Below are 16,614 nucleotides of genomic sequence, written 5' to 3' on the forward strand. Positions count from 1 at the left end.
GATATGTGGTAATGTTGAGATAGACTATATTAGAGATTTACCACCTCCTAACTTTTATATATTATTCTTCTTTTTATTAAGAATGTTATTTATATTTTTGTTCAACACTTCATTTGTTCATCAATTCCAGGGCTTTTGGAATGACAGCAGGTGAAAGAAAAACATTACTGAAAACTATGTAGAGCTCTGAAAGCTATCCAGCACCTTGTCAGCATGGGTACTAAACTAACTGACTTTTTGCAGGCAGTGCTTCAATTTTGTTTTAGTTTTGAAACCCTGACGCAAATGGGTATGAATGCATGACACACTCAACTATGCTCAGCATCACTGTCTGATATGCCCATTCCACTTGCTGTGTTACAGAAAATTAACTTTTCTTCCTCCAAGGATAGCACAGTGGCTCTGTAGCTCAATGAACCTGAGGGATGAGACTGAGCAGCTGGTAAAGTGTTCTTAGGCTTCACCATTTATTCTGTTTAGTCTAGAGTATGAACTCCTCATTCTGCCTAGGACATACTTGCAGATTTTGGTAAACAAATTAGCTTTAATGCACCTAATCTCAAGCGTGTGAGGGCTCTGCAGTCTGGCTGAATAATAAATAATACACTAACAGAGTCTTTAGCAAGCAGCATGAATAAAGCAAGCCATCAAAGAAAAATTATAGGCATACTCACATTCTCACACTTCTGCTACACACCCTGATTCACAACACACGACAAACTACTGTATGAAGAAATTCTCTCCAGGACTTTCCTTTGAGGTGCCACAGGACCAAATAACACTTCCTTATTGTTTTTAATTATGTATTAGCAGTGTAAAATATTTTCAGGGTAACATTATAGAAACTCTTAACAGCACAGCCCTCACTCACTACTAGTCAACAGAGTAATTCAGGAAGAAACATGCTTCCCAACCACTCATCTCTCAGATGGAGGTACCATCTTACGTCTCCCAGGAGTCGTCTCAGTACAGCCAGCATCCTATATGAACAGTCCTTCCACTTCTCCCACAAAAGAAAGATAATAGCCTAGACAAAGCTGTCCTGTAAACCAGATTCAGCCCATAAAGCCCCTGCTCATACTGCAAAACCTCTAAAAAGATTCAAACCAGAAAACAAAACCTCACTGCAACTTTGTAGGTATTCTTTATAAATATGCAAACACAACACCAACGTGCATCTTGTTCTGGATGCGTCCTCCCATTTCACAATCTTTGGACAATTCACTTTTGTTTACTGTTGCAACTCTGACAAAGATACCCTGATTAAGCTAAAACTACTGCAAGAGCATGGACTTGTTGACAATACAATACTTTTCCACCTTCCAAGCTGTGCTGGCACACCCCAACACATCAGGAAATAGCTTTTCATCTGACAAAAAGGTAATACTGGAAGGCTGATAAACACAGGTTACATTTTATTTCAATAGAAATCCCATTGTCAAAGGCGGTAACTGCTGGGGGTTACTTCAGGATACAGCAGCTCTGGTGGAATTACCATTTTAAGGAATTCCTGCACCTACCACCTTCCAAGTCCATTCAGTTCTGTCACCCTGTCCCCTCATGCTAAAATGGTTTTTGGTAAGGCTATGGTATAGATCAGACAAATATATTGATCCAGGTTAGGAAAAATAAAATAGAAAAGGCAGATCATAGTACCTTTAATATCTAATCTAGTCATGTCTGGTTCACAGCAGAGCCCAATCACACCTTTGCACAGCTTCATCATCTATGCATGTGCTGCAAGCGTGTGAAACCATAAGCCATTACTGCCATGAAGTTCCCATATCACGAAACTTCACAAGGGTCAGGAACCAAGCAGTGAACCAGCGCTGACCCAAAACTCTCATAAGGAATTGTATTTTGTAGAGGCAATGGACTCAAATCATTCAGGAAAGTGAGAGGAGGCCAGAGCAGCAGAACAATACAAGTGGAAGAGGAGAACTCTGGGCGCCCCCGACAACTCAGGATTAACCCTGAGGAACTCTTCCGAGTGCCAAGCTGACTCAGGCAAGGAGGTGACCATGTACTAAATCTGTGAAATTACGTAACTTTTCAAACAGCAGGCATGGTTCTAAAAAAAAAAATCAATTATATATTTCAAAATCATCACTTATGTCCCAAGTGGTGAACTGTAAGCCAGCCTCCTGCAGAAGTGGTATCATGCACTTAACCGACTGAAATGACAGCCCTGGTCCTCAAAGCTAAAAGTAGATGGATCACATTGGCTCCTCTCCAGGAAAGGGGAAGAGAGAGAGGACAGTGTCCTGGAAACGTGCCAGAGTAGCCACGGGGTGGCGGGGAAGGAAATCAGCGCTAGGGTTTGTCAAAGCCAGAGAATTGTCAGAGTGCTCAGACGACCTGTGTCACACTTGGAAGAGGCAAATTAGTGCATATGCAGGAAGCAGGCTTTTCATGACACTTGAAGTTGTATGGTTTTGTTTGTTTTGTTTTAAATCCCTTATTAAGGCAAGGCAGAGCCAGTGAAGCTTTGCCAGCCCATACATATGGAAATACAGGTGGCAGGGAAGAAGGTGGGGCATAAAATTACTTCCTCCATCTTTTGCCAGCAGTGAAACTGAAGACACTAAAATGATCAACTAGCACCTTTAATAGTTCATGTTCCAAATCCCTTCTGTGTTCTAAGAATGGAAAGAAAAGTTCAGTGTGCTAGAGCATCCAAGCAAAGAGAAGGAAAGGACACTGAGCATTCAGTCCCTCTACTTTGTGATCTCTTCTGTAACCATGTGCAAGCCTTTTGCACATACTATAATTGCATCAGGCATCTTTTAATTTTTGCATGTGTGAGGGCTGGCAATGATGACAGTCCAAGACTGCATGTCAATAAAATTCCCCCTTACAAAGGAAGGGTATTGGAAATCTAAATGAAATATTTTGTGTTTATCAATCTACACCTGGATTTTACACTGCCGGAAAAGGTACAAAGAGGCATGTTTGTAAATTACTATCCTGTTCATATTAAAGGTTAGTTTCTCTACCAGATTTATGTAACGGGACCTCAGGGTGTACTGGTATGAAATCCATTATGGATAGGAAAATGAAGACATGTAACCCATGGTGAAAATCAGTATGTAAAGAAAAGTTTGTTGACATATTTTGAAAAAAAGTAAAATAATACAACAATTGGATGACTAATGCACTTAAACTTGCTCAGCTTGAGAATCAATCTGGATAAACTTTTTTCCCTCTAATTAATAGTAAATCTTTCCACTCAGAAAAATCAGGCTAATTCCATGGAACATATGAATATGGACTGAAGGTCTGTCTTTTAACCAAACTGGAAAATAAAATCTATCATTTTCTGGCAAAGAAAACACCAAACCATTTCACTTGATATGCTACAAAAAAGACATCTTGCCAAAGTTAATCCCTCCTTGACCAGGGGTGGGGTTTTTTTGCACTGTAGTTTTTAGCACAGATGAGTTTTTGAATGATTTTGCAGAGCACCTCAGCGAACATAGGGGAAGAAATAACAGCCTGATGAGTCCATGTCTCAAAATAGGGTAATAAAAGCCCATGCCTCAAAATTGTTTATTTCTTTAAATTCTTAGTATATGCAAAGAGTAAAAAAGTCTAGCTAGTAGTTAATAACAGATTCTCTTCCTGTCCCCCTCCTATTTAAGATTCACATATTAGGGATGCTGTTGGACTGCATTCAAGGGGGAAAAAAAAAAAAAGCAGTATCCTTGTTTCCAGTCCTCCCTCTATACAAAGGAAGAATATTGACCTTTCTGGAATCCTGCTGAAGAAGTAGTAGATATCCCACAGTGACTTGGGTTTCAAAGGAAATTACAGCACTACTGAAGAACTGAGGGAGAGAACACTGTCACTGGAGAATAAATTCAGACTTTGAACTGAAGTGTAAACCACTTTCCTTCATCTCTCCAACATGTTTAGCATAACCAGACTGTTTTGCTGAGGCTGGGCTGCCTGTGGGATGCTCAAATGCGCTAGATAACTATGGCTGTTTTCCAAACAACTTACTAATGGCCATTCCTTCTACACTTTCTAGTCATCCAGGGCAGCAGCACCACCCATTTAGAGCGCCCTACACTATTTTCAGAGAGCAGCCTTTTTATTTAACTTCCAAACAATTCTATGTGGTTCACTTACTAGCTGATCTTTCTCTCTTAAAGCTATTATGAGTGGCAGATAGAAAAAGTATTTCCTACTTATTTCAAGAACTCTAACAGACACTGTACAACAGTTACACTTCAAATTCTGTCATTTTTGTTATGAACAAAGACACCAAATTTACCATGGTATATCCTATGTAATTTATATATGGCAGTAACAGACTTATATAGCCATACAAATGTCTGTATTACTAATTATAGTTTTAATATGTAACCATAACCTTTGACCTTTTTACTTATATAAGACCATTTCATTATCGTGTGCATCTCCCCATACAGTACTTGTTATAAGGGTTATTTCTGATGGTTGGAAACATTTTGCAACACTGACAGAAGGTATACTACCTTTACAGTAGCTTTTTCTCAGAAAAATAGCCAAACTTAAGTTTCTGACCGAAGTTGAAAATAATAATTGAAGTCAAGGAAAATATCCATGTAACACATAGTCAAAAGATTAAGATCCGGAAAGTTCTGGTGAAGGTGTTGGGAAGACTGATGATTAGTTGGTGCTGTGTTTCTCTGACAATTACTTCTAAAAAAGTTGACTTAGTAGTATGCCAGAAATCACCATAATGACTATGTATCCTGATATTTATTTAGCAGCTAGCTTAGTAGGGGTATTACACTCATAAATGTAGAGAGGTTGTAGTAGAATAATGAATCATCAAAATTTAAAAAAAAAAGATCCAATGTCTAATGAAAACAGGTAGCGTGAGTTCCATTCCAGAGACAAAAACTGAGATTAAAGTGGCTTGTTCAAAGGCTAAGGATGAGCTCATCAGCAAACCTAAAACAAACTCGTGAATAGCTAATTCCAGATGCTATGTTCATATAACTGATATTTCTTAACAGTGATACTATGCAAAACTTTTATGTATAATTATTAGCAGGTTTTATATTTTTAAAATCTGCTGTTTTATGGCAATCTGCGCACTGAAATGACTTTCCCTCTTAAGCCTTGTTTTTCAAAAACAGCATTTTTCATTCCCAGCAATGTTATTCGAGTCAGACCTTTACCACTTTTAGAGTGATTTTATTACTACTGAAGTGAAATGAACCAAAGAAGCAAGAAATAATTACTGTGCAGAGTGATATTTTGGGCTATTGGCCCAAAGATGAGTTGGAGTCTTACTGCCAATTGCATACAAAAAAAAGAATATATGCACCAAAGCACTGACATGCAATCCCAAATGCCCAAAGTAGTTTTAAATGCCTGATGTGGTGTTTGTTAAAAATTACACTACTCTATTTAGGAGGCATAAAAAAAGTGTGGTGAACAACTAGCTGCATGCCAGAGCAATAGCTATCGAAAACAAGACTCTAAAGGTATTACAAGACAACCCAGCTTCTTGTCAGCAAAATGTAAGCTCTTAATAACCACATTTGAAGAATGCCATACTTTAAAGTATTTCTTCTCCTTCTGTCTCCCATCATCACTAGTGATACAGAAATATTAATAATAATGGAAAATACTGGTTTATTGCACCCTTTTTGTTCGAGGGAAATATGGCTTCTTCACCTAGTTTACTACAAGGTATAACAACTACTTTTCCTCACTGCACTACTAGTTGGTAGTTTCACTGTCTGCTGAAGAAGGGACCTCTAACTGACAGCTACGGTTAGCAAGAAATCATTTTCTAAGAGTAGACAAGGATAACAGCAGCAAGCTGTCAAATCAGATGGAAACAGCTTCTAGTATTTACTTCTACCCAAGTGCACAGAACTAGAGCATACAATCTCTGCAATGACAGGCATGGATTTTTTTTCTTTTTTTCTTTTTTTTAAATCAGAGGAGCAACTCTTGGGTGAGAACAAATTTGGGTGCCTTTTTAACAATAAAAAATTTATGTAAATGGAAAGTAACTCACATGTTTTCACACACACACACGCTAACGCTTTAAAAAGTATGTATAGCAAATACATTTGCTTGCTGCATTACTGATGGTAAAATAAAGAGGAAATTAAAACTGCAAGATATTCAACATGGATAACAAGATGAAATTTGGTGTTTTAAAAAATACTAAAGACAATGATCATATTTTTGCATTTCAAATCGAAAGGCAAGTATTGTGCTACATAGATGAGATCAAATAAGCTAAATTCTAAATTCAGCTTTAAGAATTCCTTCAATTTTATTTAGGAGATGGCATTAGCAAACTAAACAGTAAATTAATTACATAAAATGACATTAAAACTACAAATGAAACAAAAATGCAATTGTTACTTTTTTACGACTGCTTAGATGAGCATACGGCTACTCCATACCTTGTTGTTAACTAAGATGCCTCACAATCTGAACTTCATATTCATATATTAACATTCACATACAGAAGCAATCCTTACCAGTCCTGTGCTAAACTGACGATAAGGGGGAGGGAAAGAAAAAAAAAAAATAAAAACAGAGTAAAAAGAATGAAAAAAGGTAAATATCCAGGAAGTTCCAGGGAGTGAAACTGATTAAAGGCTGAATGCTATATCAAAGATGCCAAAGAAAGCAAAAGAAGTTCTTTAAATCTTCTACAGGGAAAAATACGGCAGAATGAGGCAGGAAGATCTCATAACCCTGTTGTAAAGGGGGAAAAAAAAAGAAGAGTAGGACAGGGAAAAAGGAATATTGTGGTCCAGAAGAGTATTTCAGTATTAGGATACCTTCTGAAAACATTAAGCAAAATTGAGTGATTCATACTCATAAGAACTGGGAACAGGAGGAAGAGTGGAAAGATAGAAGTAAATTGGCTCTCTATATTCTTATGGAACAACTTCTATATTCTTCTCTGTCAACACCATGTCTTGGTCTTATTGCTGCCCACTGAGAATAACAGGGTAACATAGATAAGAAGCAAGATGCTAAGAACAGGATTTTTAACTCGAAGTAGGACTTTTATCTCAAAGAAGGAATAATTTTAAAGAACAGATGATCTGAATGATTTTGCCGCAAAATTTTTTTTTGCCTTAGTTTTTGTGTCAATCACCTATCAGGAACATCTAAGCAATTTGACTCCAACAGCAGAGTTTATTTAAACCAAGAAACTCAACCATCTCACCCCAACTTTGTCTTTATGTAACAGATATTAAGGAACTATTTTTTTTTCCTGCAGAACTGAGTCAGGAAAGGAATGAATCACATATTCAAGTCCCACTGACCTGCCCAAGATGTGAACATACAATGTTGTGTTAACACCAATACATGATGGAACAGGGACAAACATCTAAGCAACATACAGAACTGGTTCTGAAGCCAAAAGTTCTCATGCCAATTTAAACCAGCGTCTTCTGTGAGACAGGGCTTATCAGACCAGGTATAGCACCAAAATAATGTGGTAATACTGCTGTCGGGTGCAGCTTAGCTTCTGTTTCTTGCTGTACACCAGTGCAAAAAGAGTAGTCTCATATATGAATTTAGCAAGACCTGAATGCATGGTTAAAATTAAGTACCCACTTGGTTTAGCAGGTCAACTAGTTCCATGAAGGACCTTCAAAGCTTACTTACAAATGTCACAGCAAACACCAGGAGACTAAAATTTCATCAGTAAATATGACCAAGCAACTAATAACCCTGCAGCAGTCTAACAGTCTAAGCCTCTCTTATCTTCTACTTCTTTAATCAGTGTCTAAAACAGTACAACAAATATATCTGAACATCAAAGATCATTATGATGTGGACTGCAAGGTACAAAATAGCCTGGAGGAAAATGATTATGCTTTTTGAAGCCAACTTTTGGTACTACAGAGAAAACTAGAGGAGATAAGGCATAATGACAACAATTATTTTGTGTGACATAATTTTATACTAAACACGAGGTAATCATCGCCACAGAATGACTCTCAGTTTAATTGAAAAAAAACATGACAGCTACCACCCATTTTTAACTTTTTTGTTTGTTTTTACATTTTAGGAGGCTTCCTTCACTATAAAAGAACACTCAAATAATGTGAGCTGGTTTACGTCACTTGGGCTGTTCATTAAGTTGAAGGCAGCACAGAGAAACACTTGTGCCTTTCCCTCCCTAGTGTCAAAACATGCATACAGCCACTTCAGAATCCATAAACCACATTAATCAGTCTTCCCTGTTTTTCCCTCAAGTGCTGACAAACTGCTCTAACAAGAAAAAAACTCAGATCACTTTAGAGATATTTGAAATACTAGTCATAACCAAAACTGCAGATGAACAAGCCCAGTAACAGATGCAGCTAAGGCATCCCAAGTCCTCGTTACATCTCCACCAGCTAAGGGCCGGCAGCTGCTTGCTGCACAGCAAGGTGGCCAGGAAAACTGGCACAGGCACAGTGGCTCAGCATCACCATCACCACCTTCTACTCATGTGACTCTCCCATGATGTATTTTGGGGTTTAAGAGATGAGCCATGCACTGTGTTTTTGAGTATTTTTCCAGGTTTGTCAGTGATTGGCAAAAACAGCCTGCAGAAATGTAAATTGCATAAAGGCTGTGGCTGCCTGCAGGGGTAGGGGCTTTCTCACCTGAGGCAGAACTCTACTTCTCTGCCTGCAAGGTGCCCATGAGGGGTCCAGAAGAAAGTGCTGGCAAGGCGCTGAATGCCCATTTCTTCACTGAGGACTGAAGATGGAGAAGCCACTGAACCACTTTGCCTCAAAATCCCACAGCAGCAGAAGAGATATTATTACACGTACTACAACGCAGAGGACAGGATTATAAACCATCACCATGTGAGACAACTCAATTTCCGAAGCAGTTCCGTTGCATTAGTACAAAATTGCACCTGTGCTAATAGCCTGCTTCTCAAATTACCTTACTAGTACAGCACATCAGCCCAGTGTTGTTGCACAGCATCCAGCCGCAGCGGAGCTTTCATCCTGCTAGGCCAGAATACAGACTGATCTGCAACAAAACAGATCAGCTCCTTCCTTTAGCAAAACCAGTCTTTGCAGATTTCTACTTCGTTATCAGTTCCCACAAGGGGAGTTTCTGAAGGGATCCTTTTTTGCTTTTTACCCTAGGACAGAAGTAGTTCTTTCTCAGAAGCTCTTTGCAGGAGAAGAAAGGAAAAGCAGAACCATCAGGGAATATGATTCTGCTGCTCAGAAATCATGAGAAGTAAGAAAATATTCATGAGGAGAAACGGCTGCGAGTCGAGGAAAACAGAAATGAGGAGTGGTAGCCTCTTCTTAACAGCCTAAAAGAAGGAAAACACTTCTCCACTCTACCGTTTGACTGAGCAGTCCATTGTCTCACTGTCTGAATAGCCTATTTATCAGTAGCATTCATAAAACTAAAAAAAGAGGCAAACAAAAATAAATTGTTTTTCCTACATCAACCTCATTTAATTACTGAAGAGTAGTTTGAATTGTTGATCTCCTAATGCTTTGGCAGGATTGGCAGCCAGTCTAGCCCAGTCAGGCTTGCCTGATTCTATGAGAAATAGAAAATAAAATTAGCATAGTCAAAGCCAGGGATAATCTAGGAAGTATTCACAATAATGAATAGAGTTGGGTGACAGGTCGCTTTAGCTGGGAGTTTCTGATACCCAGCCTTGTTACAATGTGTGTGGGCTAGTAAATATTCAGCAGAAGTTTAACGGGATATTTTAAGGAGATTTACAGTCAGCTCAGTCATGTCTATATCACCACACTGACATGCTGTCTTTGCTTTTGCATATCTTACAAGAAACTTAATGTCAGCTTATATGGCAAGAAACCAGACAATCATATATATATAAGTCTGTGCATACTGAAATGTGTATGATGAAAATAGCTCGCCTTGTCTCTTGGGAGCATAATATTCAGTAGTTTAATTTCCAGACAACACTGCAGCCAATCCTACACTATAGCACAAAAACTAGATTTTATTTTTTTTTAAATCATGAAAAGTGGCTCAAAGCAAGCAGACAACTATTAATAGAGTCTGGGATATCTGGGCATCTCCTCTGAGGACAAAAATAGAACATAACATTAACTATTTAATCAAGTGCATACACACTCTTTCCAAGGAATGCCAACATTTTAATGCAAGCTTTACATTGTCACTAAACTGCTAAGTCTCAGAACATCATATAATCACTCTGGTGTGCTGTCTCACTGCGATTTATATTATGTATATTTAGGAGTTATTTCTCTTCATTTCTTACCCTCCTGCACTGGTTTTGGAAAAAAACAAAAACTGAAAGAAATGGGATGTGCTTATTCAGTTAACAGAAAGTCACTTACCGCAGCAACAAGTTTAATAATTTTACCTAGGGCGACAGAGCATATGAAGAAGAGTTACAAAATCAGACTGACGATTGACAAGCTACTATAAAGCTGCTTTGCAAGGCATCTTATCTGCCAAATCTACTTTTTCACTCCCTATCAGCTCACAGTAACACCTGCATTTGCCTCTTACTACCACAGCTTTTAGACTACGGCGTAATATAACTGTCTAACCAAGAAGCATACCTCTGTCAGCAGATTACTTTGCATTATATAATGGGCTTCTAGGCAGAGAACTGGAAAAACTCAAGTGTGGTATGTTCAAGCACTGACAAATTTTCTTTCACAGAAAGGTAAAGCATTCAGGTCATCCTCTCTCACTTCTGATGAACTGTAAATAACAACGGTTTAGTCAATGCCTACATTGCACTCATGGGTGACATTTTGACCGTTCTTTTATAAACTCGTTCATCTGCCGAGAGCAGTAAAGCCAGGCAACATGGAGTTCAGGATCCCAGCTGCATCTGCTGTACATGCTGAAACCACAGAGCCACAGCTAAACATTGTTACTGATGCCTAAACTCGCCGGTTTACTGCCTGTTTGGATGTTGTTTACACTAGCTGCAGTCACATTTCATTATGGCATAGATACAGCCTTTGAGAGAAGTAGCTGGGCAATATTACGAATAGCTAGCATTTATACATTAACAGGAAGGCATAAGTATTTGACAATAACTCTTTACAGTACTTGTATGCAGGAGGAACTACAGTAATTTCCTAGCTTAAATAATATGACCTCATTTCCTCATTTTTATTATGTAGTATTGACGTTATTTGCATCAGATGAAATAGAAAAATAGCACCTCCCTGATGCTGTCCTTTACTATTTCTTATATTTTGCAGTCACAGAGAACAGAACATTTGGTGAATATTTGAAAAACCTTCATTAGGGTGACAGATACCAGACTCCAAACGGAAAATTGCCAGGGTGGGGTCTGCAATACTAATAATGCATCTTTGATTCCAAAATGCAGAACTAAGATCAATGAAAAAGAAAGTATCCTCTTACCTTAGGGTCTAATTTTATCCATGTCAATGTCAAACCTGTAACACCTAATCAAAACACATTCCTGCTTTTCCTCATTTTTTTACTAAGGTACATACTACTGAAACTTAAAAGGGCATTTCCTGAAGCATCCTCTTTAGATACAGTTGATAAAATCGGACAATTCAAGGCACAGACAGATAGGAATCAACATTCACCATAAAGAGCAAAAATTACCTTTAGCAGGGTTTACTTTTATCCCTGATCTGTACAGCATCTCCTCATTCTGCCAGTCCCCATTCCTGACAACAGTCTTGAGCCCATAGAAAACGATTAATGCAGCAGTGGAACAAAAAACCAAGTTCTTCAGAAAGCGCTTTTGGGCTTTGACATAAAGGGCCCTGACACCTACTGTAACCAGCAGGCAGAAGCCCATACTAGGAACATACAGCACACGCTCTGCTATTACAAAGCCAACATAGAAAAATAGGTTTGTGGCAGGAACAAATGGCACTATTAACAAAGACAGAGACAGAATGACAATGTTCTCAGTTGAAGGAAGCTGCAGTTTCTGCATTTCATGCTTTTTTATACCATTCTCTTCTTTTGATGAAAAGCTTGACTTCACCTCCAGTGTCTTGTACTCCATCTCTGAGTGGCAGCTGTGCCCATTAGCATTCTGCTTGCCATTCATTACAGTTTTCCCGTTGCATTCTCTCTCATTGCTGGAGCCCTTCAAGCTAAAGTAGGCAAGGAGGAGGAGTCCAGCATAGAAGGCCACAGTGTGTAGATTCCTCCAGTCACTGACTGCTTTCAGAAGAGGCACTGCATCCATAGACCAGTCAAAGCTGAGGGTATCTGGGCACAGCAACAGCCAGAGGTTCTTGGTTGGCAGGTAAAAGAAGGTCAGTGTGCGCGTGAGAAAACTGTCTGAGTCAGCTGCTGGATTGTCAGAATTGGAAAAACTCGGGGGCTTGTTGCCCATCCAGTATAAGCGGACACCCAGCAGTGCAGTCCCCCAGGAGGTCAATAAACCAATGCTGAAGAAAAGGGTCAAATTCTTTCTCTGAAAAACAAACAAACAAAAAAGATCAGCGTAAATCAACACCAGTTGTTTAACTCTGGAAATTACAAAAAAAAAAAGGAATCAAGAAATATCTGATACAACTCCTTTTTTTGGTAATGGAAACAAGCACTAAAGATCTCAGCCTCTGATATTTAGATCACAAAACGTTGGGGTATGCTGTTGACCATAGACTAAAAGAATGGGCTCTTTCATTTAAGCTGTATCAAGCCTGTATCTAGAGATCTTAGGGCTGTCAGTACTTGCTTAAGAGTTAGTTGCGTAACCCTTTGAAAACTCTTTATTTTAGAGGAGTTTATGGAACCTTACAATGGGTCCTACATAACCTCCCACAATGCTTTCTTCACTCCTAAAACACCGGTTCACCTTCACTAGATTTAAAGTTTAAAGAACGTTCCAGTTCTGTTTTCCCTAATGAAAGTATCTCCTAATGTATTTCACCTGAGAAGCAAATAAACTTTCCAAGAAGGCAAGAGAGGAAAAGAGACACAGATTCCATGTTTAGGTCTTCCAGCTCCTACCTATTAATTACAGTGATCATTTGGAGCCTTAGCTGTGCCTAATACTGAAAGTCCCACCTTATTTTGCATCTCACAGCTAAACAATATGTTGGGTTTTTTCTTCAAGCACACCATATTAAATAAGAGCTCTAAAACCTTTCACATTTTCATACCCATCTAAATAATACTATGTGAAGCTCGCAACTGCCTCCACCTACCCATGTCATCATGCTAGCAACTAAAAGAGCCTCCACTTATTTGTGGAATAACTTAACATTTGCCAGCTGGAGCAGCTTGTTGAGTTCCCCACACGGCATCCCAAAGCACGCACTTACTCAAATCCTTGCAGAAACATACCACTTCTGCCTAAATGAGAATCAGGAAGCAAGATTTTCTCACCTGTTTCTAGGACTGATGAGCTTAAGTTCTGCTCTCAATTACATGGGCGCCCTAAATGAAAGCTGGTTTGGATTATTCTCTGCAGAAGAATCTGTGAAAGCTAAAATACGTGTATTTTTATATTTCAATTTCTCAGATGCCTTTTATAAGGAAAACTATTTGCCAAATAGCTCCAAATACAGTGTAAGCACTTTGATAATCTTTCCTCCTGTTTTTACACAGAATTATTTGCCAATCATTTTTCATTTTATTAGGTCTGTTTTTTCCGTCTCACACTACACATTCCTGGGACGGTTATTCAATGTTTCCTCAGTTGTTCAGAAGCAGCACCTCACACTAGAATGTTTTATCTTATTTCTTTCAAACAGCTCATTTTTCTCCTTTATGGGGGGACTCTCCCCTTGATATAATGAAATACAGATGATTGTGCTACTTCATTTTAGGCCAATTATTATAATTATTATTTAATATTTAGTATTAATTAATTTTATTAATTATTATTAATAGTTTTCTACCATCAGGTTACTGATGTTCCAGTAACAAGGTGTGGTCTAGTCATCATAATTTATCTGCTTATCTAATGAAGAAATTTAGTCCTTTTCACATTTCTATACAGTTGTTCCTTGTGAAGTTTGAAATATTTAATGGCAGTTAGATTAATTCATTCAATATTAAAGTAATACGGAATAATTCAATGAAGGCATTAGTAGGGAACAAACAAATTTCTAATGAGAATATTTACATACTTCTATCAGAACCACCTAAAAAATGCTGGCACTTTTTATACATGAAGCAAAACCTGAGTCCACATATTTCATTTGCCATATTAATTCCAGGTTGATTTATTAGCTTTTGTACATTTCTATATCCTGGAAAATCAACAATTTTTTGGTAATAAATCAATCAAAACCCATATCTACACTTTATGATTAATATACTCCTTAGAAAGCCTACTGTAGCAACCTATTTTATTTGTAAGCTGGATAAGACTTTGCAACTCATCTCAGATACTGTTTCATCCCTGCCTGCCAAACCTGTTTAAATTCTTTTAATGATATAAAGCTGTGTAAACTGGTTATCACTGAAACTCCCAACTAAGTTTATATTTGGAATAAAAAGATTATTCAGATTTCATGGATCTGCATGTATGCCCTCGTAGTAAAACCTTATGTCCCTGGTTCAACTTTCCTTTCATTCCCATCATATTTTGTTACAGGAAAACTTTTCTGCTCATCCCTCTGGCTCAGTTATTTTAAAACTTATTTCCTTCAAACATGCACATAAACAACTCTCAAATTTTAAATCTGACCTTTTTTTTTTCTCTTTTTCTTCACCCTTTACAGTGTCTTAAGAGGATGCTGCTCAAACAGAAAGAGGCTGGGAAGTTGAAGATGCGTTTTTTTGTACATTTTCTTGTTTGTTTTAATCAGAAATTCAGAGCAGGTCTTTGCTGGAAGGCTATATACCACTCAAAAGATGAAGACATCCCAAATACTAAGCAAGTGAAACTTGATTAACAGATGAGAAGTGAGCTTTCATGGATTGCTTAGACTGCTTTGTTATTTTGTCAAAACTTACTTAGGAACTGGAAGAAACAATCACACTTTTCATTTAAATGCTGAGAAAGTTCATGTTACAAAGTTCTTTGACAAAACCATGCCAGAGCAGATATGCCATTCCTTGTGGATAATAGAGAAACCTGCTAAAAACTTTCAGATCTTCTTTGTACATAGTAAAAAAGTAACAATGAAAAGCTTGCCTCTTGCTCCTAGCCCTAGAATGCAAACAGTCTGAACCTCAGAGCTAATCCATCCTCACTGCTGCAGTAACTATTTGCAGCCCCCTTTTAAGCTTAAATGTAAGATCTGTGAGATCCGGCTCCTCACACTTCTTGGTTCTACAAAGAACACAATGTGCCTATATACGGTATTGTCATTCATGCTTTAACAATTTATTTTTTTAAAACATTTTACACCAGTGTCAAATGAAATATCTAAGGATTCACTCATGGAGTTCAGACTATCCTGGTAGGTGGTTTTCTGAAGCAGCGTATCAATTTATCATGATGTAAAGTAATAGTTAACTAGAGGAGCTTTGGTGGATTTTTTAGCTTGATTAACTGGCTACAGGAGCAGATTGCAACTATCCTCTCATTGCCTCAGGCACAAATGGTTTGCATCCTTCCCCAGAAACTTTTTCAGACATGGGCCTTCTCAAAAGCCAGTAACTTTACATCTTTATAAAATTAACTACACATTAACTACAGCTACCAATAATGTGTGTAACACTGCTGCGCCACTGTAAATTTTCAGATTTCAAAGGAGATCCTCTGGATTTAGTCTAAAACCAAAACTAAAATCCTCCCTAACACTTAAACTTCTGTCATAAAAACTTAAAGTAGGGTCCTTTTTTGTTTGTTTTTGGGTGTGTTGTGTTTTTTTGTTTAATTACACATAGATAGCATTGGCTCAGAAAGGGAATGACAGACTCATTCCCCTTTTTACCTCTGTCAACACTCATGACTTTGCACAGCTTCTACCCCTCTGTACTAATATAGTCAGAGATAATTAGAACAGTTTAGCTCACATTTTGGCTTTACTTTCTTCCAGGATTAGTACAGTGAACCAAAGGGAAAAGAAAAAAAACTGGTTACAGCAATTTATTAAAATTAAATAATATAATCAGTTCCACAGCAGACTTTTGCCTGCAAATAAAGTGCTTTCAAAAGAACTCTGCTCAGACAAGCACTTTCACTAGCAACTCTTCCTCTGAGCCTCCTGACAGCCTGTGCTCCTCTGACTGTGTACGTTTGGTGTAGCCCAGCAGCAGGAAGAGATCCTCTGTAATGCTTGGCAGAAAGGATTTGGATTACTATACTCATGAGTCCTAATCCAGCCCATCTGCCATATGTTTTGACACCCCCATAAATCCTCTAACCTTTCATAAGTAGTCATTTTCATCTGGGGAAAAAATGAGCACTGATTTAGATTAGATTTAACATCTCTCCTGCCTGCTAACAGTCAAGTACCACCACTCCAATTTTAGTGTTTGTGACTGCAGAAACCTTTTTCATCTCCGTACCAAAATCCATCTGCATGACCCACCCACATTGCACATTTCCCTTGCATTAAATCCTAATTCCTCACTCCATTATACTGCTCTTAAATAAGGCACTGCAGCAGATTTCTTGATTGGGCAGCCCCTGCCAAAGCTCAGTCATCACCTAAGTGGTATCCAAAGCATTTTCAAATGACATTATTCTTTTAA

The 16,614-nt window shown here is 38.1% G+C and overlaps 1 protein-coding gene across 2 annotated transcripts in view; it reads right to left on the bottom strand.

Annotated features, from left to right (window-relative positions):
• TMTC2 (transmembrane O-mannosyltransferase targeting cadherins 2) overlaps nucleotides 1–16,614 on the bottom strand; it is a 267,338-nt gene that overhangs the window by 99,379 nt on the left and 151,345 nt on the right. For both annotated transcript variants that reach the window (XM_075080710.1, XM_075080711.1), the window contains one exon: nucleotides 11,602–12,430. In XM_075080710.1, the coding sequence (XP_074936811.1) occupies nucleotides 11,602–12,430 (829 nt within the window). The remainder of the gene's footprint in view (nucleotides 1–11,601; nucleotides 12,431–16,614) is intronic.

The sequence above is a fragment of the Phalacrocorax aristotelis genome, chromosome 1 (assembly GCF_949628215.1).
Source record: "Phalacrocorax aristotelis chromosome 1, bGulAri2.1, whole genome shotgun sequence".
In the NCBI taxonomy this organism is placed as follows: domain Eukaryota; kingdom Metazoa; phylum Chordata; class Aves; order Suliformes; family Phalacrocoracidae; genus Phalacrocorax; species Phalacrocorax aristotelis.